The 26,567-nt window shown below is 43.8% G+C and overlaps 1 protein-coding gene across 1 annotated transcript in view; it reads left to right on the top strand.

The window, feature by feature from the left end:
- OXSR1 (oxidative stress responsive kinase 1) overlaps window positions 1-26,567 on the top strand; it is a 783,663-nt gene that overhangs the window by 552,288 nt on the left and 204,808 nt on the right. Inside the window, exons 11-12 of the mRNA XM_086940877.1 lie at window positions 2,040-2,162; window positions 4,868-4,903. Of these exons, the coding sequence (XP_086797003.1) occupies window positions 2,040-2,162; window positions 4,868-4,903 (159 nt within the window). The remainder of the gene's footprint in view (window positions 1-2,039; window positions 2,163-4,867; window positions 4,904-26,567) is intronic.

The following is a 26,567-nucleotide window of genomic DNA, read 5'->3' as shown; positions in this document are numbered from 1 at the left end:
GCTTCTTGTAGCTCCAAAGTTTCTATGGAGTGCTTTAGGTAATTTGCGGCAGCGCTCGTGTTTCTCCCTGATAGCTCGTTCCAGAGATGATAATCCATGGATGAGGCATCGGCTCCTCGTATTTTGTGCCAACTTTTGGCATAGACCCCCATTCTTTCTGTTACTTGGTTTCTCAGGCCAAATTCGAGTCTTATCTGTGCTTGTGAAGTGTATTTGGGCAGATTGAATAACATTCGCATTGCCCTGGCTGTTGTTTTGTTCAGTATCTGTGCGTCCCTTCCTCGGAGACATTCACTTCCATAGGTAATAGCCGGTGTTAGTTTTGCTTGGATTATTTGTAGGAGTGGAGTGAAACTGCGGCCAGATACTTTCTTTTTAAGGTTTCTCAGTGCAGCTGATATTGTGGTACCTCTCCTTGATATTGCTTCCTTCTGAGGGAGGAATGTCCCTTTACTGTCAACAATTACACCCAGGTATTTGTACTCGTCCACGGTTTCCACTGTTAGGCCTCCCATTTGCCAGAGAAATTTAGATGTGGCCGGCTTCCCATTTACTCTCATGGCTTTTGTTTTGGAGAGGTTTATGCTGAGGCCGTTCGTGGCTGCGTGGGTGTATGTTGTGTTGATTAGGTGTTGTAGCCCTATCGGCGTCCGGCTAATGAGCACGATATCATCGGCGTACATCAAGTTTGAGACTGTAAGTCCTCCTAGTTTTGGGGCGTGAGGATTGCATTCGTCTAGCATTGGAGAAAGATCCGACATAAAAATATTGAAGAGGGTCGGGGCTAGAACGCACCCTTGTTTGAGGCCCTTGGTCGTCTGTACTTTTCTTGACAGGCAGTCTCCTGAGCCTAGCTTGATTTGTACCCATGTGTCCGTGTGTAATAGCACCAGTTGTGATAGTAAAGTTGTCGGCATTTTCCTGTTGGCAAGCTTCTCCCATAGTAAATTTCTGCTGATGTTATCGAAAGCGGAGGTGAAGTCGATGAAGCATATATAGAGGGGAGAACTGGCGAGTCTGGCGGATTCAATTAGCAGAGTTAGGGTAATGTCGAACGAGTGCGGAGTACAATCGGATTGGAGTTTTAGTTGTCCCCCAGCTAGGAGTATACGATCATGAGATCACTCCCGCTCTGGTCAGGAAATTGCTCTTACAATTTAGATAGCAGTCCTTACCCATTATGGCCTTACGTGCTAAGTGGGCAAAGGTGATCTACCAGAGTACAGGATGCCCGGCGGGTAAGGGGGCCTAGAGAAGACCCGTCTCACTTTTTATTTTTCTGTCCAGCATCTGACACCCATAGGAGGAAACGGCTCTTACCCCTATGTAGATCCCCGAGTGTAAGGAGTTAGTTAGTTGCCACCATGGTTGTAAGATCTGACCCCTCTAGGCTGGTGGTTTTTGCGGCTGTAAGAGTCCTCAAGGCAGCCTGGATATGGCGGTCCGAATGCATTAGTGCCACTGTTAGGACACCTGTGGAGAAACATTAAGGGGGGCGGAGGTCTCCAAATGTGTAAGGTCAGACCTGCTCAGTCCAGGGGATTGAAAAACTGCGTATTAAGCTCTTTTTTTGTAAATTGTGTTTTACCCATTGTTTTATAATGTTTTTAGTCATCTTAAATATCGTTTTTAGCGTAAAACCTTTTATGAACTTATAAATCGTTTATCTATTATGTTGCTTGTCAATCCGCACTATGTACTTTATTTTTTGGGTGATAACTATAACGTCCCTTCTTATTGGTTTTACTCTTGTTAGCCGGATGACATAGCAGACTTAGCTGTAACTACTTGGGGATTTTTTTTCTTTCTGGCAGTCTGTTTTATTATGCAGATGTATTAAGGATATTTTTATTAGATTCATCAACCATTTGTGATAAAGAATGTAAAATGGCTTGAAACTTAAACAGTCCACTTAACTGTATTGTAGCAAATTGAGCTTGCAACTTTGTGTTTTTCTGTGATTATTGAATTTGTTCTCATAAGCTTTTATGGTTCTTCGAACCGAAATAAAGATAATTGGATTGTTTTTTTCTGTTTAGGTCCGGAGAGTCCCTGGGTCCAGTGGACGTCTTCATAAAACGGAAGATGGCGGCTGGGAGTGGAGTGATGATGAGCTGGACGAAGAAAGCGAGGAAGGAAGGGCTGCCGTGGCAATGCTCAGAGTGAGGCGATGAAATGGAATCAGCACTGCTAGCGATGTTACTAAAACAGCTTCTCCCCCCCCACCCCACAATGTTACATTTTATTTTCCAGTTTTCCTCAGATTAGTCTTAAATTTGTCTCTCCAATTGATGCTTCGTTCAACGATCTGCAATACGATTATGTTCGTATGTTCCTGCAGAGGCTTCATTTAGTCAAACACTCTTTGTTCATCACTACAGGGCCGGCTTTAGGCATGTGCAAGCTGTGCACCTGCACAGGGCCACCAAATCCCAGGGGCCAGCACGCCAATATATATCCTTAATATAATAATCCTCTGAGGATGGATACATATTTGCGTGGTGGCCCCTGGCAGGGATTTGGCGGCCTCCGGCTCTGTTCCATTTCTAAACACCCTGACCCCCTCCCCTCTTTACTGGCCTGCGCGCTCCACCCCGCCTGGACCCCCTCTTCCGGGCCCCCTACCTACGCTCCTTGCCCATGGCCACCATGAGCCTAGAGCCGGCCCTGATCACTAACAAAGGTAAATACTTAGTCAGTGCAATTGGTAGGTACCCTGAAGCCTCGTGAGAATTGAGCATGTGTTTTATTTTCGCTGCAAGGACATATCCTATTTCAGATGTCAATACTTTTTGAGGGCTCCCCTTTAAGTCTTTTTTTTTTTTTTTACAGTGGTCAATTGCTCTTTTCCATCTTCTCGAAGAGAGTAGAGACCCTTTCTGCACAATGGCAGCATGTAATTATCTTCTCAATGTTGCATTTGTGCATCTGCCTTCTAGCGTTGCACCTTTTTGTAGCTGGTGCTAAACTTCCCTTTAAAAGTGTAGTGCCAGAAGTTGTTCAGCCTCTGCTGTGGATAGCAGTTGTTGTCCCTACCCTCCTCCTCTAGGGCCGTTGCATACGTCAACATTCATTTCTTTGCTGCTGGTTCTGCTTCAACTCTGTTGAAGCATCTGCAAAAAGGATTGGCCTGTCCTGGTTTTCTCGGATTCCATCACCATATGCTGATTTTCTATGAAACCATTTTCTGTGTCAGCACCCACCAACTAATCAAGTTTTAGTTACTGCTGTTCTATAAACCAGAAAATAAAAGCGAGCATGGTTTGTTCAGAGTATCTTCGGTGACGCTCCAATGGAGGGTTGTTCAGCGTTTATGAGGGCAAGAGCCGTGTCAGATTTTCAGGTTAATCACTAAGTAAATAGTTTGATTTAATGATGTGTAGGACTGGATAATGTATTTAACCTGCAGGACCAAGACACCTTTAATGAACGCCGCCACAGTTCACCTTTTTGCTGATTTGTTGTCCCCATGCTAATCTAGTGCTGATAGATCCAAAACGCTATACTGCATCACTGTCCTGAGTGCCATCATGATAACTATATCAGTACCGACACATGTAGAGATTGCAAAGTTTCTCTCTGGATATGTGTTTTCATCGGAGTGCCAGTACTGAAGCACTCGCAGAATTCTTAAAAATGTATTTTGCCCCATAGCATTGCAGTATGGACTTTGATGAAATCCCTTCTTCATATCGAGGGGCTTCAAAAGCACAAGCTGGCTGCGGATATTTTCTCAACCTGCAGCCTCCTGAGTTCACAGTTTCAAATACCAGAGGGACTGTGCATATCCTGTAGGTTAGTTTTTCATTGATCATAAAATTAAGATTGTGAAAGGCTAGGTCTGCTGCAGAGATGTTTTTGTGTTACCTACCGTGGCAGGAAAATAGCTTTAATGCTCCAGAAAACTAAATGTGTGAATGAGATCGATCCATCTACAGGTTACATGTGCCCACCACAGTAAAACAGGTGAAGTTGTTCCTGTGAGTATTATAGGATCTGGTTTACCCAGCGTTTTACAGGTTCCAAACCCTGTAGAATATCTCGTGGCTTAGCTTGTTCCTGAGATTTATCTGGGATATGTTGAGCACAAGTTTGAATCCCGACAGGATTAACATATCCTTTCACCCTTCTATGGCTGACATTAAAATGTGGTAATAGCAGCGATTTATTGAACTGCGGGGTCGGACTCTAGCTCCTCTGTGTATTCATCATGCCTCTTGCTACCTCTCTTTACTGCCAAACAATGGAAACCTATTTTTAGAGCCTCGGAAAAATGGTTCGTTTGCTAGACTGTGCCAGGTCTGTGGTCATGTTATCAACTATAGACATGCAAAGTGTACACCTCAAACGTTCAGTAGCGCACATCTGGAGTGCAGTGGTTTTTGAATCGATACTGGCACACGCTATCTGCGAACCAGATGGTTCAACGTGCAAGGCACACTTCATTAATGTGCAAAGCACACCTCTTTAATGTGCAAAGCACAAATAATCTGCAAAGGAGAGCTTCCTGTATATACTTTCTCTTTGCTTGTGGTCTGCATACAGCTATCTCCTTTAGCAAAGAGGTGCCTTGGATTTAAAAATGGGAATACAAAAAGGAAGCGCCACTACTTTGAGCACTAGTCTTAAGTCTTAAATCCTTGTATATTGTAGGTCTGCACCCGGGGAGATTTCTAAATTTGTGTTGTAATGAGGGCCAATATTAATACCTTTATTTCGTGTGTGTTTGTATTAATATATAATTGCATAAACATCGTTTGCACTCTTCACTGTGCACTGTTTGTGTCGTGCGTGGCAAACCTGTTTCACCTGTTACTAACTCTAAATACCCAATTGAACGTTTACCTTTTTTTCTTTTGTTTTGTAGTCACCAAGAGTGAAAGAATCTTTACAAAATTCAGAGGTAAGTCCATTTATTTTCTCTCCTTTGCTTCTTCTTATTAGTAGATGACATTGCATGCAACTACAGAAGGTGAAGGCAGAACTGGTCTGCCGGGCTCTGTCAATGCCCTGCGCTGTTTAATTCCACACGTTCTTCTTGAGCTCCATCTTTGCTTTGCTGGTTGCCATTATTTTGTTCTGCTCTTTTATTCATGGACTCTGCGTTTGTATCTTCCACTTGTGGCGTCACCATGTGTGTGTACTTAGACAACACCTCTCTTTTTTTTTATTCCTGGAGATGTTTCACTCTGTACACCAGCATTCCTTTTCCTCTCCCCAAAGTTTACATTATTGCTTAAATTTACTCATAGAAATGGAGTAAACGTTCTGTTTATAGCAGCTAGATATTAATGTTCTCATGAAATTAGGGTCCAGATTTCTCTGTACATTCAACTGTGGTAGGCATACAGGGTTTGAAACATAAACCTGGCTGCCCCGTCATATGAAGGTGGAGTTCCTTACATCCTGTCTGGCTGGCTTAGAGCAAAGTCCAGTCCGGACTCCTGGTCACTGATTAGATTGTGTTTCTTGGACAAACAGATACCTTTTCTTGTTGCATCAATGGATCTTAAATTGTAAAAAAATAAAAATGACATCTGGTAGTAACAGCTGCTTTAGGGGTTACCTATCAAAACACATGTCCTCATGTGACTGGTGCCGGACCATTATTTCTGGTATTTTTAGAAGAGCCTGAGAGCAGTGGGGGCATCGCCTAACTAGTTTGGTTGCAATACAGATGGAAGCAACACTAGGCTCTCAATAGGGATTACCCTGAAATATAGCAAACATTAAAGTGTTTGCCTTTTTTTCTCTTCAAGAAATAGGATCTCTTCTTGAATATCGTCAATTTAGCAACAAGTCTCGACATTGCTGCTTTTGGCATCATGCTAACAGATTATTATGAGCTTGTGGGAACCTCCAACAAGCATTAGTGGACCTCCAACGTCTTGAGATTCCCCACCTAGATTTATGAATGAGGTCACCGGCCTCTCTGACCCTGGTCTTTGTAGCTATGTCTTTTATGTTCCTACGTATGGGAAGTCGCATGTCGGAGTAGTGCACTTGAAAGTGCTGTGGAGTACAAAATGTCTGGCTCTGGTTCTATTCCCTGACATCTCCTAGGTTTTGAAGATGCTTTTAAAAACACTAGTTGATCCCCTGTCAAATTACTACGTCTTCTTTTTTCCTCCAAAGAATCAGCGAATCATTAGGGCACCAAAACTGGGAGTTTGCCAGTGGTCAAGGTCTACTTGCAATACATGAACCCACCCACAGCTCTGTTGGCAATTAGGAATTGTCACCTAGTACTGAGTTTCTTGGTCACTTAACAAAGAAGTCTACCCGGAAAAAAAGCAAGTAACCCCTGTCATGAATTCTGAAGGGGAGCTAATTTTCAAAATAAGCTAATTTCCAAGTGTCTTACCAGTGAGTCACTAATTTTTGACATTTTGGATCAATGAATGCGAATTCAACTAGACATGACAAGCCATCGTTTTCTAGCCCCAAACTGGCTGAGGTATTTTGTCTATTAGCAAAGCTCTTTAGATGCCGTTTATACTGTTTGACAAGAGACTCAAGATTTGATAGCGACATTGCAATAAACATCTTTATAACAAAGAAACATCCACGATTTGACGTTACAGAATAAAAATTTGCTTACATTTTCCCAAGAAAAGCTTCAGACAACCAGAAACTTGTTTTTAATTAAGCTCCTTGCTTTACTGTTAAAATTAATTTTTTTGCCCGAAGATACCATGTAAAAGTTGAATTTCATAAACATTTGAGTGCAAAATTGGGTATTTGGAGACTGTCAATCAGCAATGTTGACTTCTTTCACCTAAAGACTTGATTATGTCCTCATGTGTCTCCAAGGTGCATGGTCCTTTGCCCTGGCGTAATGCTGATTCAGCACAGACTATCTGATCTGCAATAGTTCAAATAATAGTCACAGAGTTTCAAATGTGAATTGTGACTCAATGCACCCAGCAAGGAGTTACAAACTTGCATTGGTAACATGTTGCAAAGTCTGCCCGTGGAACTCTTCTCTTCCTTGAGTGGCAGTGCTAGAGTCCATGCTGGGCTTATATCTCTTTCTATCTAAGGAATAAACATATGGTGCTCATGGATGGGTACACTAAAGAGAAATCCTCAAATTTTTTTTTTAAAATAATTTTTATTGTAGACATACAGCGCTCAGACCAGGATACACATAGTCATGTTATTTCTGCGACTTGTTATCATCAAACATTCTTCGTCATGATATACACAGCCTGTGGACCCACAACCCGGAGGTCGGGCGGCAGCAAATGGTCGATCTGAGTTTTGTCTGGTTGCGACGTTTAGGATCATTTGTTTTCGCATTAAAGTGTGCATGCCTACTTTACTGTCCTAACTTAACTGACCTATATAACCCCTCCTTTACCCCGTCCCTGAATAACGCCATTCCCCCCCCCCCCCCCTCCCCTCCACCATCCGCTCATAGGGTCTTGTATTAGAATATCCTAGGGTGTGACTTGAATCCTGCCAATGTCTAAGTTTGTGCTGCGCTTGGTAATGCTTGGGTGCTATTCCCGTCTGCGCTGAGGGTCTCCTCTTCTTCCGTAAGCATGGTATCCCTAAGCGCCTGTACTAACGCCTCCCAGGCTGTCGCCAACTCTAACGCTCTAGGGTCAGGGTTTCTACGCGCTTGCTGGTATCTGTGCGTGCTGTCGCAAGCTGCCCATTTGAGGAATTCGTTGTACCATCTCCTGTGCGTTGGGCCTGTTTTCGCCTTCCACTGTCTGGTTATCTCCCTTTTGGCTATCATCCGTCCCATATCCACGAATTTACTGGAGGTTTTGTTTTTGGGCGTGTGAGGGAACCAATGCAGAAGGCAGGCCGCCGAGTCGAAGTCAATGGCTCTTTCCGTCACCTCGTTCAGGGTGTCTCCAATGGCCTACCAGTACTCCCGGAGGGCCGGGCAAGACCATAGCATATTTTCCAGCTCCGCCCCGTCCGTTGTACAGCGAGGGCACGCCGACTCAGCCACCCCAAAATATTTCTTAATTCTGCCTGGGGTCATGTAGGCCCTGTGCAGTATGTAGTAATGGATGAGCTGGAATCTCGCGTTCCTCGTACTATTACGGGCTCGACGCACAAGCCAGGCCCAGGTCGTGTCAGGAATATCTTTTCCCAAATCAGTTTCCCATTTGGCCTTCAGCACCGTGAGGGGCAACATGTTTTCACAGAGCATTCTTGAGTACAGGCATGTCACCGCCTTAACCGTCCCCGCCGCCATCATAGCATACTGGCAAACCATAGACGTCCCGGGCTCCGTTAGGCCACCGCCCCAATGCGCCTGCATTGCCCCGACCATCACAGAGTGCAGGAGGAATCCTCCTCGTGGTAGGTCAAAACGTTCTAGAAGGTCCTGATATGGGAGGAGCACCCCATTCTCATAGAGGTCTCCCACAACCTGTACACCCACTTCTTCCCATCGCTGCAGTTGCGACCAATCACCCCCGTGGGGCAGCGCCGTCAGCATGCCCAGGGGAATTTTCGGGGCATATGGATGCCTTATCCCCGCCCGTCGTTGAGAGCGATTCCAGGAAAGCCGGAACGTCCGCTGCTCAAGTGTCAGGTCTCGGGTAGCGATCTTCTGCTGTAAGGCTATATGAGCCAAGACATGTCTTGCCGTGCCCCTAGTCTCCTCACCTTCCGGGCCTCTGTATACTCTCGCCACCTCTTGCGTGAATGTCTGCAGTTGGGCGGCCAGATAATAAAGCTCAAAGTCTGGTACCGCGAACCCACCCTCATCCTTGGGGCGGGCGAGCGTCGCCAGCGCTACTCTGCACCTGCCCGCCCCCCACAGGAACGAAGTCAGCTGGGATTTGAGTTGGCGGAAAAAGGAGCTGGGGATCCAGACCGGGAGTGTCCGAAAGTAATATAACAATCTCGGTAGAGCAACCATTTTTAACAAGGATATGCGGCCAGCTACAGAGAGCGGTAGCGTAGTCCAAAAGGCCATGTTGCCCCTCGGAGCTCGGATGCATCGATCGACCTTACCCTCGAATATGTCCGCGGCCGTGTGATATATATATATACACCCCTAAATATTTAAGACAAGTCGGTTACCAGTTTAGTGTGGGTCGATGGTCAGGACGACCGGTGTCCCTCTGTAGCGGAAATACACATGTTTTCGCCCAGTTGACCTTTAGGCCCGATATTACGCCAAATCGCCCTAGCAATCCCTCTGCTCCTTCCAGCGATGTCGTGTCATTTTCCAGAAATAACAGCACGCCGTCTGCATACAGTGATATAAACTGCTGCCCGTCTCTGCTACCTATGCCCTCGAAATGTCTTCCCGTCCGGGCCTCGGCCGCTAATGGTTCAATCGCTAGTGCGACAATAAGGGGGACAAGGAGCAGCCCTGACGGGTGCCCCTCTCCACTGGGTATTGCTGCGAGACCAGGGGCCCTATCTGCACTCTTGCCACTGCCGCCGAGTATAGGACCCGCGTCCACTTAATATACTCTTCTCCTAGTCCGAAGCGGTCCATAACCTTGTACAAATAGACCCACTCTAGGCTATCGAAGGCCTTTTCGATGTCTACGGATAGGACAAGGGGCGCTTGAGACACAGCCTGTGAACTCTCTAGCAGACGTGTAAGCCTCCTAATGTTAATCGTCGTGTTCCGGGCGGGGATGAATCCATTCTGGTCTGCGTGTACTAAGCCGGGCATATGCTGTAGGAGTCTAGCTGCTAATATGGAGCTCAGTATCTTATAGTCAGCGGTTAGCATGGAGAGTGGCCTGTATGAAGCAGGGTTACCACTTTCCCTCTCCGGCTTCAGGAGCGGTATCACTAACGCCTCCCGCATTGATTGGGGCAGGCGGCCCATTGCCTTGGCCTCCCTGTATATTGTCTGGAGTCTCGGCGCTAAGATGTGTAGATATTTGCTGTAAAATTCGATGGGAAGCCCGTCTAACCCTGGCATTTTGTAGCGGGCTATTTTTTTGACCGCTCCTCTGATCTCTCCCAGGGTGATGTCTCTCCCCAGATCTTTCGCCTGTTCCTCGTCTAGCTGGGGCAATTGGAGGCCATCCAGAAAAACCTCGGTCTCATTCTCTCGGTTCCCCTGTTCGCTTTTGTACAGGGCCTCATAATATCTTTGGAAGCCATCCAGTATCTCCGTTTGGGAGTAACTGGTGCGGCCCACTTCATCTTCTATAGCTAATATAGGGGAGCATCGCTTCGTGGGGTTCGCCAACCACGCTAACAGTGTGCCAGCCTCGTCTCCCTCTACGTGGGTTCTTAGCATGTACGCTTGGTGGTCAAAGGCACAAAGTCGTTCCACCTCCACCGCCTCCCTAGCCGAGCAAACCTCCTCTTGGAGGTTGGGACGGCCAGGCCGCTTCTTCTCTGCTTCTCGCAACTTGGAGTCTGCCTTACTGATATCTTCTAGCAACACCTTCCTCGCGCCCATGTATTTTGTTATACATTGGCCCCTCGCCACCACTTTAAATGCATCCCATTCTATCGCCCTGGTGGCTGTCATCCCCTCATTATCGGTGAAGTATTGGGTTATACCCTCCTCCAGTGCCGCGTGGAATACCGGGTCCTCAAGGGACTCTGGTCTTAGTTTCCAGGTCGGCACTCGAGGCACCTCGGTCGCCCAGGCCAAGTTAATGAGTAGTGGGTTGTGGTCCGAGATCGTCCTCGACAGGTACTCTGACCAAGTTACAGACGGTAACACACCCTGCGAGCACAATATCGCATCAAGCCGGACGTGTAGGTCATGTAGGCTGGAGAAGTGGGAATAATCGCGAGTTGTTGAGTGGTGCGCCCTCCATACATCAGTCAGCCCCCATCCCTCCTGCCATTCCAATCTGTCCTTTGTGAGTCTGTGAACAGGGGAGTCCCTCAATGGTGGGTGGGACCTATCCAGCGTTGTGTCCGCTATGGAGTTGAAGTCCCCACCTATCAAGATCGGGCCCTTCAAGAAGTGTGCCAATGTCCCCGACAACCCTGTTAGGAAGGCCAACTGCTCTGTATTCGGGGCGTATACGCTACACAGGACCATGTCCCTCCCTCTCAGCCTGCCTTCCACCACCACGTATCTCCCCTCTGGATCCACTAGATGTCGTGTTGGTTGAAAAGGCGTCCCCGCCCTAATTCATATCAGTGCTCCCCTAGCATACGCTGAGTAAGAAGTGTGAAAGACCTGACCCCTCCATCTCCTCTGAACTGCCGTCCCCTCCTTCTTCGTGAGATGAGTTTCTTGCAGCAGCGCAATGTGGACCCCCCTTCAAATTAAGTAGGCGTGTACCTTATGCCTTCGTTGCATCGTGTGAAGCCCCCGCACATTCCAGGTCATGCACTTCAAGACACCTACATTAGCCATTGTCCCGTAAGTCAAATCCCTGTCGCACATCAAATTTCAGCCCCTCACGGATGGTGTCTTCCGCCCCAACTCCACTGAGTATTCCGAACTTTCCATCACCCAGATTTCCCTGGAACCACAATCGCCAAACGTGGAAAAAATCCCCAACAGTGTGCCCCCTCCTCCCCCCCCAGAACAGGCCCCAATATTGGACTATCAGATCCCATCCAAACTAATGCAACTTCCCTAAACAGTGTTGCTACAACACGGTCATAACCGTGGGTGCCTTAAGGGCTAGTGGAGCGCGGCCAAGGCCAGAAGGGAGCCGCTCAAGCTTTCTCCCCGCACCCTCCCCTTTGTTCCCCATGATCAGCAGCAGGCTTGAAACCCAGTTCGGGATCCCCGGTCCTCTCACTCTTGAGGTCGTGAAGTCCTCATTGGCAATCCTGCCCACCGCCTGCCAGCTCCAAGTCAATTGTTCAGGATCGTCTCCGATGACTGTGGCGTCACCAGCGGGCCCTTCGTACTGTGCATTCCCGATAAATCCGAGCCCGAGGCTGAGGCGTATGTCTCAGTGTCCGTGTCCTGTTTGGATTGGGAGCCTCCGGATCTCGCCAACGTTTCCACGGCTTGAAGCGTGGCTTTCCGCCTCGCTTCCGTTTGCGATGCCGATGGTTTCCTTGTTCCATGTCGCCTCTTTCCACATTTGTCGCCCGGGTCCGTCCCCGGGCCACCAATTCTTGTTCGGCGACGGTATCCGGATTCCGGGCTCCGGCTCTTTCAAGGGGAAAGGCGGATCCGTAGCTGGTCAACTTTTTTCACACCTCGGCCGCAATTTTAGGAGCGTCCTTGTTTCACTTCGTTTTGAGACAGATCGGCGCTCCAGCTTCAAATCTCTATCAATCGGCTCCGTATGTGGTTCTCCGTGTGCCCCTTGAGTTCATCCGCCAGAGACCCGTTTTTCCGGGGTCGTCGTGGGTTTTTCAGCACCGATTTTCAGGATATTTGTGGGGATCGGGCGCGGAGCTCCGAGCTCACGCCGCCATTCCCTCCGGCGTCCAAGCCACGCCCCAAGAGAACTCCTCTAATGATGTACCAGACTTACCTCACTGTAATGTGATCTGACTGATATCCACCAACACAGTTCTTCTACTTTGTCTTGTATTGGGCCTGAGAGTTTTACTACACAAATGTGACCATTTTAATAGATTTTAGTCTAGAATTGCTTTTAGGTGTCTTTAATTAATTCACTCTACGGTACTTTACGCTTTATGGTTATCTTTTTAGAATGGCACAAAAAACATTCAGGTATCGGCCATCCTGCTTCCAGCACAGTTGGAAAAAACAAAACCTCAAAACAAAAATAAGCAATTCAAAAAATCAAGAAAAGAGAAACCTTAAAATTCTAATGCTCACGTTGGTTTATTTTAAAAAGTTGTGTTGTCTGCATTAAACATGTACTGTTTTCATAGAGTTGCAAAGCACATATTACAAAAAGAGAACTGAAAGATTTAATTTCATTATCCCTATGGGTGGCACTGCCTATTGATTGGATCCCTTATTCAGGCACCACATGAAACAAAGAGCTTTAAAATAGCTTATCAGAATAATTATACAAAATTTGTATTATCCAAACTTGGAAAAAAATAATTCCATATAATTATTGAAATATATTGTGCAAGTTTGGACACCATAGTTTTTTCATTACGACTGTCAAATAGCATGGCTCCATGAACGCAACTGAATTGGTAATTTGGGGGGGGGGGGGTAGTATGGCTTCTTTTTAGATCCTCAGTATTCTCCCTGGTGAAATACGTTTAGGAAGTTGCTTGTTTAATGTAATTCAGTTTATTTTTTTCATACGTGGCATTTTGTGGGAATCTTACTTAAATTAGTTTTTCTCTGAATCCACGCTTTTTATGAATGAACTTGTACCCTTGATCTATTGTGTGGTCTATAGAAACTAAGTCATGCGAGATACCAGTTTTACTCCAAGACTAGCAGAAATGTAGAATGGAATGGTATATGTTCGCATTGGATTTCTGATGTTTTGTTCACTTTCCACATGCGGAAAAGGAGCTATTGACAAGTATATTAAGCAAGTAACTTCTATCCAAAACATGACGTAAATGGCATTTCGTTAAAAAAGATGGACAGTAGCAAAATAGATAAATGCTGGAGAGTTTGAGTATAAAAGGCAACTCACTGTAATTGTTTTGGTATTACTTCATAGGGGGAGACGAAGATTAAATGTAGGAAGTAGATCATAGCTCTACCAAGAAAACCAAAAATAACTATGTTTCTAGTGCCACTGAAAGATGAGTGTGTCTCCAGGCAAACACTAATATAAACCAAACAATGGTTCTTGAGCACTATAATGAAAAAAGGGGGAAATAAACCCACCCAAAAAGTGAAAGAATGAAAGCCTATGAGTGTCACAATGAACATTACATAAATCAGTGCATAATTTTTTTTAATATAATCAAATGTTAACAAGGGCGCTCAAAACAATTACACTCACAATTACTACATTCAAAAGACAGACATGAAATCCAAAAGACCATGGCAGAGAATAATAAACAAATCACAATCTACACAATCAAAGAAATAATGTGGTCTCTGATTTGTGCCGTTTAAGTGAGTCAACGGCGTTTCAACCCAAGATTTCTTTAAGGGTCATCATCAGGACAAAAAATATTTTCAGGAGCGGAAGCGACCACTTGACGAACTTTCTAGAAAATAACAACAACACATTGGTATAGATTGTGACATTTTCTGATAACACAGCAGTTAACATGAGTAGGCTTCACACCGATTAAGTGCCAGAAAAGATGTAAGAAACAGTGTGTCAAAAAGATCATTAGGAAATGAAAAGGATAATAGAGCAGACCCCTAAGTAAAAAAATAAAAAGAACTATGTGAACCAGAAAAAATGGGAAAAAGGGGTTTAAAAACCTTGGCGGTCTATCTGCACGCAGAAAAAATCTTCACCTGTTGTACCAATTATATTCCAACAGGGAACCTATAAATCAATAAAGTACATTTTACTAAATAGTCCAGATGGAAATACTTTTTAATTAGATACCAAGAGATTCTCCATATCTGGCACAATACAAGGTGGCCTTAGATTGGCAAAACCTTTTGAATAAATACTTTCAAAACAGTGTCCAACCCGGTCATCAAATGAGTTTGTGGAAAAGCCCCATTGAGCAAAGAAGTCAAAGAATTTCAAAACTGAAAAAGAAATTAAACCAACTGAGAAGAGAGACTGTCAACAGCCATTTCCTAGCTAGAAACTCTCAGTAAAATACTGGCAATTGAAACCATATGACTGAAAATCTACATGGACCAACATTCAATCGGTAGCAGCCGTCAGGCTGAACTATAGTGAGAAGGCATAACGGGCTAATATCATTATCAATGCAGCCAGATCAGTACTAGAGAACTATCTGGTCCGACAGTGAGAGGTAATCCATAATATATGTCTATCCCTTTAACAATGAAATAGACTCGACCGGGCGTCCAGCGAGCATTACTTTAAAAGATACCACGGCAACTGAGCTTACAATTGCAATAAATTTGTTTCGGAAACTACAACATCTGAGGTGTCACCACCCAAGATCCACAGTTATCTACGCCGATGCCCGATGTCCCCGTAGATCATAATCGAGGCTCTCAAGAGTTTGTAAAAAAAAAAAAACAAGACGCCTGAAAAAAATAGAATCATCTTATTAAGACCACCCAACGTCACTGAACCCTGGTCCCTCGTACAGGCGGTAGGAGTCTACCCGGAGAAGAGTTTCAAAAATAGTGTAGGGCTACCCTTATTTAAAAGTCAGTCCTCCGGCTCGTTTTATCAAACGACGCCCAAGTACTTACTTTACATGTCCAACGATCAAGTGTTACACCGAAGACGCCAGCAGTAAACCACTGATCACGCTCATGACTTATAAGCCCCCCAGAGCATGTTCATAGAAAGAGGACAGGCCGCAACTACACTCTGAATAGACTTTTTTCAGATATGATTTCTAAATAACTGACAGGACTTGAACTAAAGGAAATGAAATAATAATTGAAGAAAAATTATAAAGAACCAAAACGTTAAACACGAAAAAAAGCGGAAATGTCAAAAGGACCCCATTACAGCGGCCATTTTAAGACAGTTAACTTATATCAATGAAATAAAGAGAAAAAAGAGAAAAGAGACTCCCAGCACCATTTCGCCTCATTTCCATTGGAAGTCACATTAAAAAATCGTAAATAACAAATACATATATTTCGCATGGAATTCAATCCACAAAATTAAAAACATTATTTCGACTCACTAACCAGCTAAGATATCTTCATTAATTCATCCTAACATATGGAATGTTATTTCTAAAAAAAAAAAAAAAATTCAAAAAACATTGGCAGCAATACATTTCTAATATTTGTATAGGTTAATATGACCCATATTCCAAAATATACATACTTTTTGAAGGTTTGCCTTACCAGATTTGAAAAGCACCAGCTATATTAACATCATCCTCAAATATCAGCTGCAACACTCAATATCCATGCACTCGATGGTATTGGCATTATCTTATAGTTTTTGCTCAGTGCATCAGTAAGTAAAATGTCATGTTGTCAAGACTATGCCAGAAAACCTGATCGTCTGACAATAATCAAAAAGAAGTTCACATGAGAAAACACAGCCATGCATTCTTCATAACAAGATAACATAATCGTGGGACAGTATACAACGGAAAAGCTCTAATGGAAAAGCACAGCTGTGCATTCCTCAAGGCTATTCAATCCCCGATTAATACTGTCACATCTAAAGATCCATCTACATTCAGCTTGGTCAAGTATTTGTGTGAGATCACCACCCCTACTGGGACACTTAATCTGTTCAATGACCTGCCACCGCAGGTCAGAAGGAGTGTGATTATGTTCAATAAAATGAGAGTCCAACGGGGCATTGTTCATTCCTGCATCGGATGCGACTTGTGTTGGGAAAGTCTGTTTTTTACCCGCTGAGTGGTTTGGCCGATGTAAATTAAGCCACACAGACACCAAATTGCATATACCACGTTTTGGGAATCAATTTGTGTGATCTTTCAAATCAATTTTCACATTCCCATGCTCAAACTGTCTTGTGTTAGTGGTAGAATCACACATCAAACAATTTCTGCACCAATAGTGACCCACAATTCTATTGAGGCCCCAAAGTGTGGGCATATCAGGTTGCTGTTTCACGGGCAAGGCAGCCCGACTAGATGGTCCCGCATATTTTTGCCATTTGAAAGCAAAGAGAGGTTGTTCCTTAGAGATACTAACCGCTTGTAGCAACGGCTAGTAACGTCTAATGATCTTCACAATATGATTGCCTTTTGTGCCAAATGTAGTAACACATGGGATGCTTTCTGTTTTCTTAGGGGCACGAGGAGTCAGAATAAATGTTGCGATGATTAGAACATGCTCTTTTAAGAGAACGTTTAAATGTCTAGGATAACCACGGTGTTCCAAATTTTTTGCCAAAATTTCTGCCTCCCGGAAATAGTCCTCCCTAAAAAGGCAATTCCTACGGATCCACAGAAACTGCCCAAAAGGGAGTCCCATCCTTCAAACTCAGTGGATGCTGGCTAGAATACTCCATCAAGGTGTTACGAGCCGTCTGCTTGGTAAAAAGTTTAGTGGCCAGTTTTCCCTCATGCGGAATAATAGTGAGTCCAAAAAATCAGCCCTCTCAGAACTGGATTGAGAGGCAAATGTTAAGTCAGAAGAACAAGTGTTCAACCATTTAAAAAGATCTTCAAGGGTTAGTGCATTGCCTGTCCAAATAAAGAAAATGTCGTCAATATACCGGCGCCAATGACGCACATTATCAAAAAATGGATTTTCGTGCTGATTGTAAATATATTTTTGTTCAAAATTATCTCCAAATAAAATAGCAAAATTGGGGGCATAAAAAGCCCCCATAGATGTTCCCTTTATCTGCAGATAAAACAACCCATCAAATTCAAAATAATTCTTAGTAAGTGAGATGGTCAGGGGTTCGATAATGAAGTCAGTGGGCACCGTAACATGACCAGGCCGAGTCTCTAATAGCTGGCGAATTACTGCAATCCCCTCCGTCTGAGATATATTGGTGTATAAGGATTCGATATCCAAACACCAATAGCTCAGTAAGGGGGTCAAACCGCATCAATTCAAGTTGGCAAATAACACCACTATCACGAACATAGCTCCGAGTTAGAGGAGCTAGCTCCTTGATGAAAACATCAATATCTTTACACAAGGGTTCCAGGACCGACCCAGATCCGGAGACTATGGGTCGGCCTGGAGGATTGATCACACTCTTGTGCACTTAAGGTAAAGTGTATAACACAGGTGTACGTGGTGCTTTAGCATTCAAGAAGTCAAATTCTTTGGAACTAAGAAAACCAGCAGATTTCCCAGCGGATGTAGTCTGCAAGATTAATTTCTGCAAATCGGAGAGAGGTTTTTTCACAAATTTGTGCAATGTTCGGTGTTTTGAAGCGGACGCTGAATTTCATACTTGAACATCACTGTTGGTTGTATCACAATCCCTCCCCCTTTATCAGCAGGTTTAATAATAAGGTCCTGATTCATTTTCAAGGTTCGTAGATCTGGTCAACGCGGACAAGGAAAGGGCCCAGGCAGGGGTCAGGGGAGATCTCGTCCACCACCCCAACATTGGAACTTAGAAAAGGGAGAACGCCAAACCCGCCGGAAGTTCTACCAGTGGGGTCCTCCACAATAGACGATACTGCGAGTAACTGCAGTTCCATCCAATACTATTCCTATTTTAAATCTTTCCGATCATATACTGTCTTCTGATGATTTTTCTCTTTTAAGTAAGGGTTTGAGTTTTGTCTTTATAGAAAAAACAGTATGTTTGATATTCAGATCGAATTGTTGCAGTTCTTCCGTAAATTGCATCACAAATTTTTTTTATGGTTATATCTAGTGCAATAATTTTTAATCCTTCGAATTTGAGACCCCCTTCAAAGTTTAATCCTCCATTTGAGGCAATGGTTCTTAAAGGTGTCACTGACATAAATGCTGGTTTTCAATTCATCTCTAACATTTCTTTCCATGAAAGACAGGCTCTACGAACCTAGAAAATGAATCTGGACCTTATTTATAAACCCACTGATAAAGGGGGAGGGATCATGATACAACCAAAAGTGATGTATAAGTCTGAAATTCAGCGTCGGCTTCAAAATACCGAACATTACACAATTTTGCGAAAAAATCCTCTCTCCGATTTGCAGAAATTAATCTTGCAAACTACATCAATTGGGAAATCTGCTGGTTTTCTTAGTTCCAAAGAATTAGACTTCTTGAATGCCAAAGCACCACGTACACCGGTGTTATACACTTTAGGTAAAGTGCACAAGAGTGTGATCAATCCTCCAGGCTGACCCATAGTCTCCGGATGTGGGTCGGACCTGGAACCCTTGTGTAAATATATTGATGTTTTCATCAGGGAGCTAGCTCCTCTAACTCGGAGCTATGTTCGTGATAGCGGTGATATTATTTGCCAACTTGAATTGATGCGGTTTGACCCCCTTACTGAGCTATTGGTGTTTGGATATCGAATCCTTATACACCAATATACTCAGACGGAGGGGAATGCAGTTATTCGCCAGCTATTAGAGACTCGGCCTTGTCCTGTTACAGTGCCCACTGACTTCATTATCGAACTCCTGACATCTCACTTACTAAGAATTATTTTGAATTTGATGGGTTGTTTTATCTGCAGATAAAGGGAACATCTATGGGGGCTTGTTATGCCCCCAATTTTGCTATTTTATTTGTTGATAATTTTGAACAAAAATATATTTACAATCGGCAAGAAAATCAATTTTTTTGATAATGTGCGTCATTGGCGCTGGTATATTGACAACATTTTCTTTATTTGGACAGGCAATGCACTAACCCTTGAAGATTTTTTAAAATGGTTGAACACTTGTACTCCTGACTTAACATTTACCTCTCTAGCCAGTTCTGAGAGGGCTGATTTTTTTGTATTTAACGATTATTCCGCATGAGGGAAAAATGGCCACTGATTATTCCGCATGAGGGAAAACTGTCCACTAAACTTTTTACCAAGCAGACGGCTCGTAACACCTTGTTGGAGTATTCTAGCCAGCATCCACTGAGTTTGAAGGATGGGACTCACTTTTTGGCAGTTTCTGCGGATCCGTAGGAATTGCCTTTTTAGGGAGGACTATTTCCGGGAGGCAGAAATTTTGGCAAAACATTTGGAACACCGTGGTTATCCTAGACGTTTAGTTAAAAGTTCTCTTAAAAGAGCATGGTATTATCATCGCAAATTTCTTCTGACTCCTCGTGCCCCTAAGAAAACAGAAAGCATCCCATGTATTACTACATTTGGCACAAAAAGCAATCATATTGTTAAGATCATTAGACGTTACTGGCCGTTGGTACAAACGGTTGGTATCTCTAAGGAACAACCTCTCTTTGCTTTCAAACGGGGCAAAAATATGCAGGACCATCTAGTCCGGGCTTCCTTGCCTGTGAAGCAGCAACCGAATTTGACCACACTTTGGGGCCTCAATAGAATTGTGGGTCACTATCGGTGCGGAAATTGTTTGTGCGATTCTGCCACTAACACAAGACAGTTTGAGCATGGGAATGTGAAAATTGATTTGAAATATCACACAAATTGCAATTACCAAAACGTGGTATATGCAATTTGGTGCCTATGGGGCTTAATTTTCATCGGCCAAACCAATAGCGGGCAAAAAACAGACTTTCCCAACACAAGTCGCATCCGATGCAGGAATGAACATGCCCCGTTGGTCTCATTTTATTGAACATAATCACACTCCTTCTGACCTGCGGTGGCAGGTCATTGAACAGATTAAGTGTCCCAGTAGGGGTGGTGATCGCACACGAATACTTGACCAAGCTGAATGTAGATGGATCTTTAGATGTGACAGTATTAATCGGGGATTGAATAGCCTTGAGGAATGCACGGCTGTGCTTTTCCATTAGAGCTTTTCCGTTGTATACTGTCCCACGATTGTTATCTTGTTATGAAGAAGGCACAGCTGTGTTTTCACATGTGAACTTCTTTTTGATTATTGTCCGGAGATTGTTTTCTGGCTTAGTCTTGACAAGATGACATTTTACTTACTGATGCAATGAGCAACAACTATAAGATAATGCCAATACCATCGAGTGCATTGATATTGAGTGTTGCAGCTGATATTTGCGGATAATGTTAATATAGCTGGTGGTTTGTAAATCTGGTAAGGCAAACCTTCAAAAAGTATGTATATTTTGGAATATGGGTCATATGAACCTATGCAAATGTTAGGAATTTATTGCCGCCAATGTTTATTGAATTTTTTTTTAGCAATAACATTCCATATGTTAGGATGAATTATTGAAAATATCTTAGCTTGTTAGTGAGTCGAAATAATGTTTTTAATTTTGTGGATTGAATTCCATGCAAAATATATGTATTTGTTATGTACGATTTTTTAATTTGACTTCCAATGTAAATGAGGCAAAATGGTGCTGGGAGTCTTTTCTCTTTTTTCTCTTTATTTCATTGATATAAGTTAACTGTCTTAAAATGGCCGCTGTAATGGGGCCCTTGTGACATTTCCGCTTTTTTTCGTGTTTAACGTTTTGGTTCTTTATAATTTTTCTTAAATTATTTCATTTCCTTTAGTTCAAGTCTTGTCAGTTATTTAGAAATCCAATCTGAAAAAAGTCTATTACGAGTGTAGTTGCGGGCCTGTCCTCTTTTTATGAACATGCCTGAGGGGCTTATAAGTAATGCTCGTGATCGGTGGTTTACTACTGGCGTCTTCGGTGTAACACTCGATCATTGGACATGTAAAGTAAGTACATGGGCGTCTTTTGATAAAACGAGCCATGGGACTGATTTTTAAATAAGGGTAACCCCACACTATTTTTGAAACTCTTCTCTGGGTAGACTCCTACCGCCTGTACCAGGGTTCAGTCACGTTGGGTGGTCTTAATAAGATGATTCTATTTTTTTCAGGCGTCTTGTTTTTTTTTTTTTTTTTTTTACAAACTCTGAGAGCCTCGATTATGGTCTACGGGGGCATCGGGCACCGGAGTAGATAAATGGGGATCTTGGGGATGACTCCTCAGATGTTGTAGTTTCCGAATCAGATTTATTGCAATTGTAAGCTCAGTTGCCAAGCAACTTTTTTAACCCCTTGCATGCTGATGACGGCCCCCATTCGTCATGCACTACGGTGCTCATGTGCTGATGACGGCTGGGGGCGTCATAAACCCGCCCACTCGGGCCGCATGCAAGGGGTTAAGTAATGCTCGCTGGACGCCCGGTCTAGTCTATTTAATTGTTAAGGGGATAGGCATATATTATGGATTACCTCTCACTGTCGGACCTGATAGTTCTCTAGTACTGATCTGGCTGCATTGATAATGATATTAGCCCGTTATGCCTTCTCACTATAGTTCATCCTTACGTCTGCTACCGATTGAATGTTGGTCCATGTCGATTTTCAGTCATATGGTTTCAATTGCCAGTATTTTACTGAGATGTTTCCAGCTAGGACATGGCTGTTGACAGTCTCTCTTCTCAGTTGGTTTAATTTCTTTTTCAGTTTTGAAAATTCTTTGAATTGTTTGCTCATTGGGGCTTGTCCACGAACTCATTTGATGACCGGGTTGGACACAGTTTTGAAAGTATTTATTCGAAAGATTTTTCCAATCTAAGGCCACCTTGTACTCTGCCAGGTATGGAGAATCCCTTGGTATCAAATTAAAAGTATTTCCATCTGGACTATTTAGTAAAATTGATTTTATTGATTTATAGGTTCCCTGTTGAAATATAATTGGTCCAACAGGTGAAGATTTTTTCTGCGTGCAGAAAGACCGCCAAGGTTTTTAAACCCCTTTCTCTTTTTTTTTTCTGGTTTACATAGTTCTTTTTATTTTTTTTCTTTGTGGTCTGCTTATTATCCTTTATTTCCTAATCTTTTTGACACACTGTTTCTCACATCTTTTCTGGCACTTAATCGGTGTGAAGCCTACTCATGTTAACTGCTGTGTCATCAGAAAATGTCACAATCTATACCAATGTGTATATTGTTATTTTCTAGAAAGTTCGTCAAGCGGTCGCTTCCGCTCCTGCAAATATTTTGTCCTGATGGGTACCCTTAAAGAAATCTTGGGTTGAAACTCCGTTGACGCACTGTACAAGGCACAAATCGGAGACCACATTATTTGTTTGTGTATTGTGTATATTGTGATTTGTTTATTATTCTCTACCATTGTCATTTGGATTTCATATGTCTGTCTTTTGAATGTAGTAATTGTGAGTGTATTTGTTTTGAGCGCCCTTGTTTACAATTGATTATATAAAAAAAAAAAGTATGCACTGATTTGTCATGGTTTTTGTGACATTGTGGCACTCATAGGCTTTCATTCTTTCACGTTTTGGGTGGGTTTGTTTCTCCCTTTTTTTGATTATAGTGACCAAGAACCATTACTTGGATTATATTGGTTGTTACCCCTGGTTCTTGTTCTAGGGTCACCCATGTGGTTTGTTACTTTCCGGGCAAACACTGGCAGCATTGTGTGCAGAGACCAGTCGCTCACCTTAGATGCTTGCTACAAGAGAGTGAGAAATCTATTGGTAGAGGACAATGTCTTCCATTCCTTTAGAGTTTCCATCACATTTTAAAAACTGTGGCTGATGCTGATCGCATGTATGGCTCTAGAAGACGCCTTTGTCGTGCCCAAAGAAGTATATGGCCCAAAGCCAGGCAGATGAGGATACATTGGTGAAGGATTAGGTATTTAACCTACATGCCTGCAGAGTCAGGTAGAACCTTCTCAGGTCACATGTGGTGCTAGCAGTGGTGATTTATATGTCAACCTAAGCAAAGGAGCCTAAGGGATGATGGAGAGGCAGCTTAAGGTGGCAAAAGGGCAGTGAAAAGTCATAAAGCAAATTCAACGATGTGTGAGGGGAGGATCAGACCTAGGCATTTATACATTTGAAGAATATTGCTTAAAGGTATCTCATTTCTTTATCTGTACATAAGCACTGCTATACATATTCGGAAATAACTAATGCACAACAAAAAAATAGCTGTCATAGCTGCTTTATAAGGAGAGGAAGAGGCTAGAAAGAGAAGGGGGTAAAATGGCCCAGGTGGTCTTGCATGAATACAATTATTTTGAATGACATTACTTGTATCTTTTTCCATTCTACATCTTGTCACTCAGAACTCAATATATATATGGATTACATGTTAGAGACAGCGATGCCCCGTTTTTGGCAGGCAGGAGGGTGCCAGCCATCATGGTTGCTGACGACACCCTGCTGCTTTCCAAATCTCCGTTGGGGATACAAAGGATCCTAGATGGATTTGGTCTCTTCTGTACACAACATGGTCTAGAGATCAATACTGAGAAGACCAAGTTCATGATCTTTAATCCATCCCCAAAGACCAGACCTAACCCCACTTTGGGTGAAGCCAGCTTGGAAAGGGTTACATCCTTCCAATACTTGGGGGTCACACTGCACGAGAATCTATCCTGGGACCACCAAATAGCAAAATCCCGGCTGAAGCTGTCCCAACTTTCTGGTGCTATCTTGAAGGTTGTGAACATCTCAACCTTCAAACCTATAAGCCCGGCACTAGAATTGTACAAAACTCAAGCTAAAGCGGCTGCATCTTATGGCAGCGAGCTTTGGGGGTATAAAGCGGGGCTCGATCTGGTCAGAGTGGAAAATAATTTTCTCAGACGCCTTCTGGCACTCCCTCGTAGTACACCTATGCTCCCCTTAAGATTAGAAGTGGGCTTACCTTCTATCGCCGTAGAACTGGAGTCAAAGCCAATAAGATTCTGGCATAGGCTCTGGTCCACCAGCGAGCTCGAACACTACAGGCGCGACCTTACCCATGTAATGGATCTGAACAAGCGAGATAGAATCCCATGGTTGGCTTTTGTTAAGAAAGAATTGTACCGTATGAAACTGCCTGAGCTATGGGAGGACCCCGAGCAGGGTTGTCTAACTATTTCCCGCAAAAATCTGGTCCAAATCTACAAGGAACCAAGTTTAGCTTCTTTCCTGTCCACTGCTACCAACGGCACCCTGACTGACCGCTTATAAGAATTTAAGAATTCTTATGAATTCGAAGGTTTTATGGACATAATTTTCCCCATCCTAGCGAGAAAACTGTTTATACAGTGGAGGTTAGGCACTCTGCCCATTAAAACCTTCACTTGTAAATGGCTCAAGGGGGAGGATACATCTTGTCCTGGTTGCAATACTCATGACGAGGAGGAAGTTCATTTTCTTTTCTTTTGCCCTGCATATAACAGACCCAGGAAATACTGGCTGGTGCCCTTATGCAGGAACTTGGGATCTAGGTGTCACCTGTCTGTATATAGAATATTAAAAACCAGCACTCTGCCGCATATAGTTTTTGCAGTGGCTAAGTTCATTATGGCTATGTGGCAGATAAGGAAAAAATTATTACAAGCCCAAATGCTGAAAATATGAAATGTCTTTCTGAATTGGAATTATTATTTTTTTAATTTTGAATTGTCCCTCCTAATCATGAAATTTATTTCTCCAATCCTTTTATCATTGGAACAATATAGAAACTATTTTTATTTATTGTGTTTTAAAATGGCAATGTGTTTTTTATAATGTGGATGTCTAAATGTATTTTGTAATGTATCTTTTATGGTCTTAAGGACCGAAATAAAGAAATATTGAATTGGATTGGATTACATGTGTGTAGCGTGGGGGTGGGAGGGTACTCAATGTTGTCAGTGGGCTGCTCAAGAATAGGCTGGACACTAGTTCTGCGTAAAGAGGGCTTTATTCGGATAAAGGTTTTTCTGGTGCGCAAGGTCAAACGTTCACGTGCAAACTCTGCTCGGTCCGTATTGGCGTCCGTTGTGAGTGGAGATGGTACTGCCTTTCCTCTGTTGGTGGAGGCGTCGTGGGACGCTTCGGTATGGTCAGCTCCGGAAAGAGAAAAACCAACAGAGAGGAAACCGGTCATGAATCGGTCTGATACCAGTTGCACTGGGGACCCAGTGAGTGTGAGGGTTCACCTGTGTTATGTACTTGAAGACAGTGCTCAGTGGTTCCAGGGGTGAGTGAGGGTTAGAAGGGTCGGAAAGGAGGGTAGGGGGGGGGTCTGGAAAGCGGGGGACGGAAAACGAGAGGGTGCTATACACTATTACACACGGGCCCCTTTACTCCCGACCCAAGCTGCCCAACGCCGCCGTACCTGGGAAAGCCACACTCCTCCCTCGGGAGTGTGGCACGGCGGTTCACCGGGTCGTTGGCCTCCTGGCACTCCACTGCCGTCTTCTGCAGGTTTTCTTCCGTCATCTCCTCGCATGCCGTCAGCCTCGCGTTCAACCTCCTCGTCCTCGCTTCCTTCTTCCCGGGTGTCGACACACCCCCAGTAAAGGGCTTCCGCTCCTTTGTCCAGTCGGGATCCTCCTACGTCATGCGGGGGCGTGGCCACGTCACTGTGGAGATCCCAGTTAAAGGCGCCTTTCCCTAATTCTTCTTCGTCGTTCAAAAGCAGGGGACGGGTGTCCCAGTCAGACTGAAGGGAAGGAGGGGAAGTAGAATCAGGTTTCCACCAGTCACTAGGGGCTTCCGCTCCCACCCCGTTACACCCCTCCCCCCCCTCGGATTCTCCCGATCGGGGAGAACAGGAGTTCTGGACAGGTAGTCCGCATTGCCGTTCTCAGACCCTTTTCGATGTACTACTGTAAAAGCGTACGGTTGTAGAGAAAGGAACCAGCGTAATACTCTTGCATTCTGGGATTTGTTCCTTTGCATCCATTGGAGGGGAGCATGGTCTGTATATAATATAAAAGGCTTACCCTCCAAGTAATACCTCAGTTTATCTATAGACCAGGGAATAGCTAGGCACTCCTTTTCTACTGTAGCATACTTGCGTTCTCTAGGATGTAACTTCCTACTGATATATAGTATGGGGTGTTCTAGCCCGTCCTCCCGCACTTGTGACATCACTGCCCCTATCCCTGTTTTCGAGGCATCTGTGGCTAGGGAGAAGGGTTTCCTAAAGTCAGGGGGTATTAATACCGGACTAGAAGTGATGGCTTTCTTTAGGGTCTCAGACGATTTCATTGCTTCTTCTGAGGGTGGTTTGCTAAGGGTGTTTTTGATACTTTTTTTTTAGAAGATCTGTCAAAGGTGTTGCTATGACCGCAAAGT

This window comes from Lissotriton vulgaris, chromosome 10 (assembly GCF_964263255.1).
Source record: "Lissotriton vulgaris chromosome 10, aLisVul1.2, whole genome shotgun sequence".
NCBI classification, from domain to species: domain Eukaryota; kingdom Metazoa; phylum Chordata; class Amphibia; order Caudata; family Salamandridae; genus Lissotriton; species Lissotriton vulgaris.
This window is presented reverse-complemented; position numbering and strand designations above follow the sequence as displayed.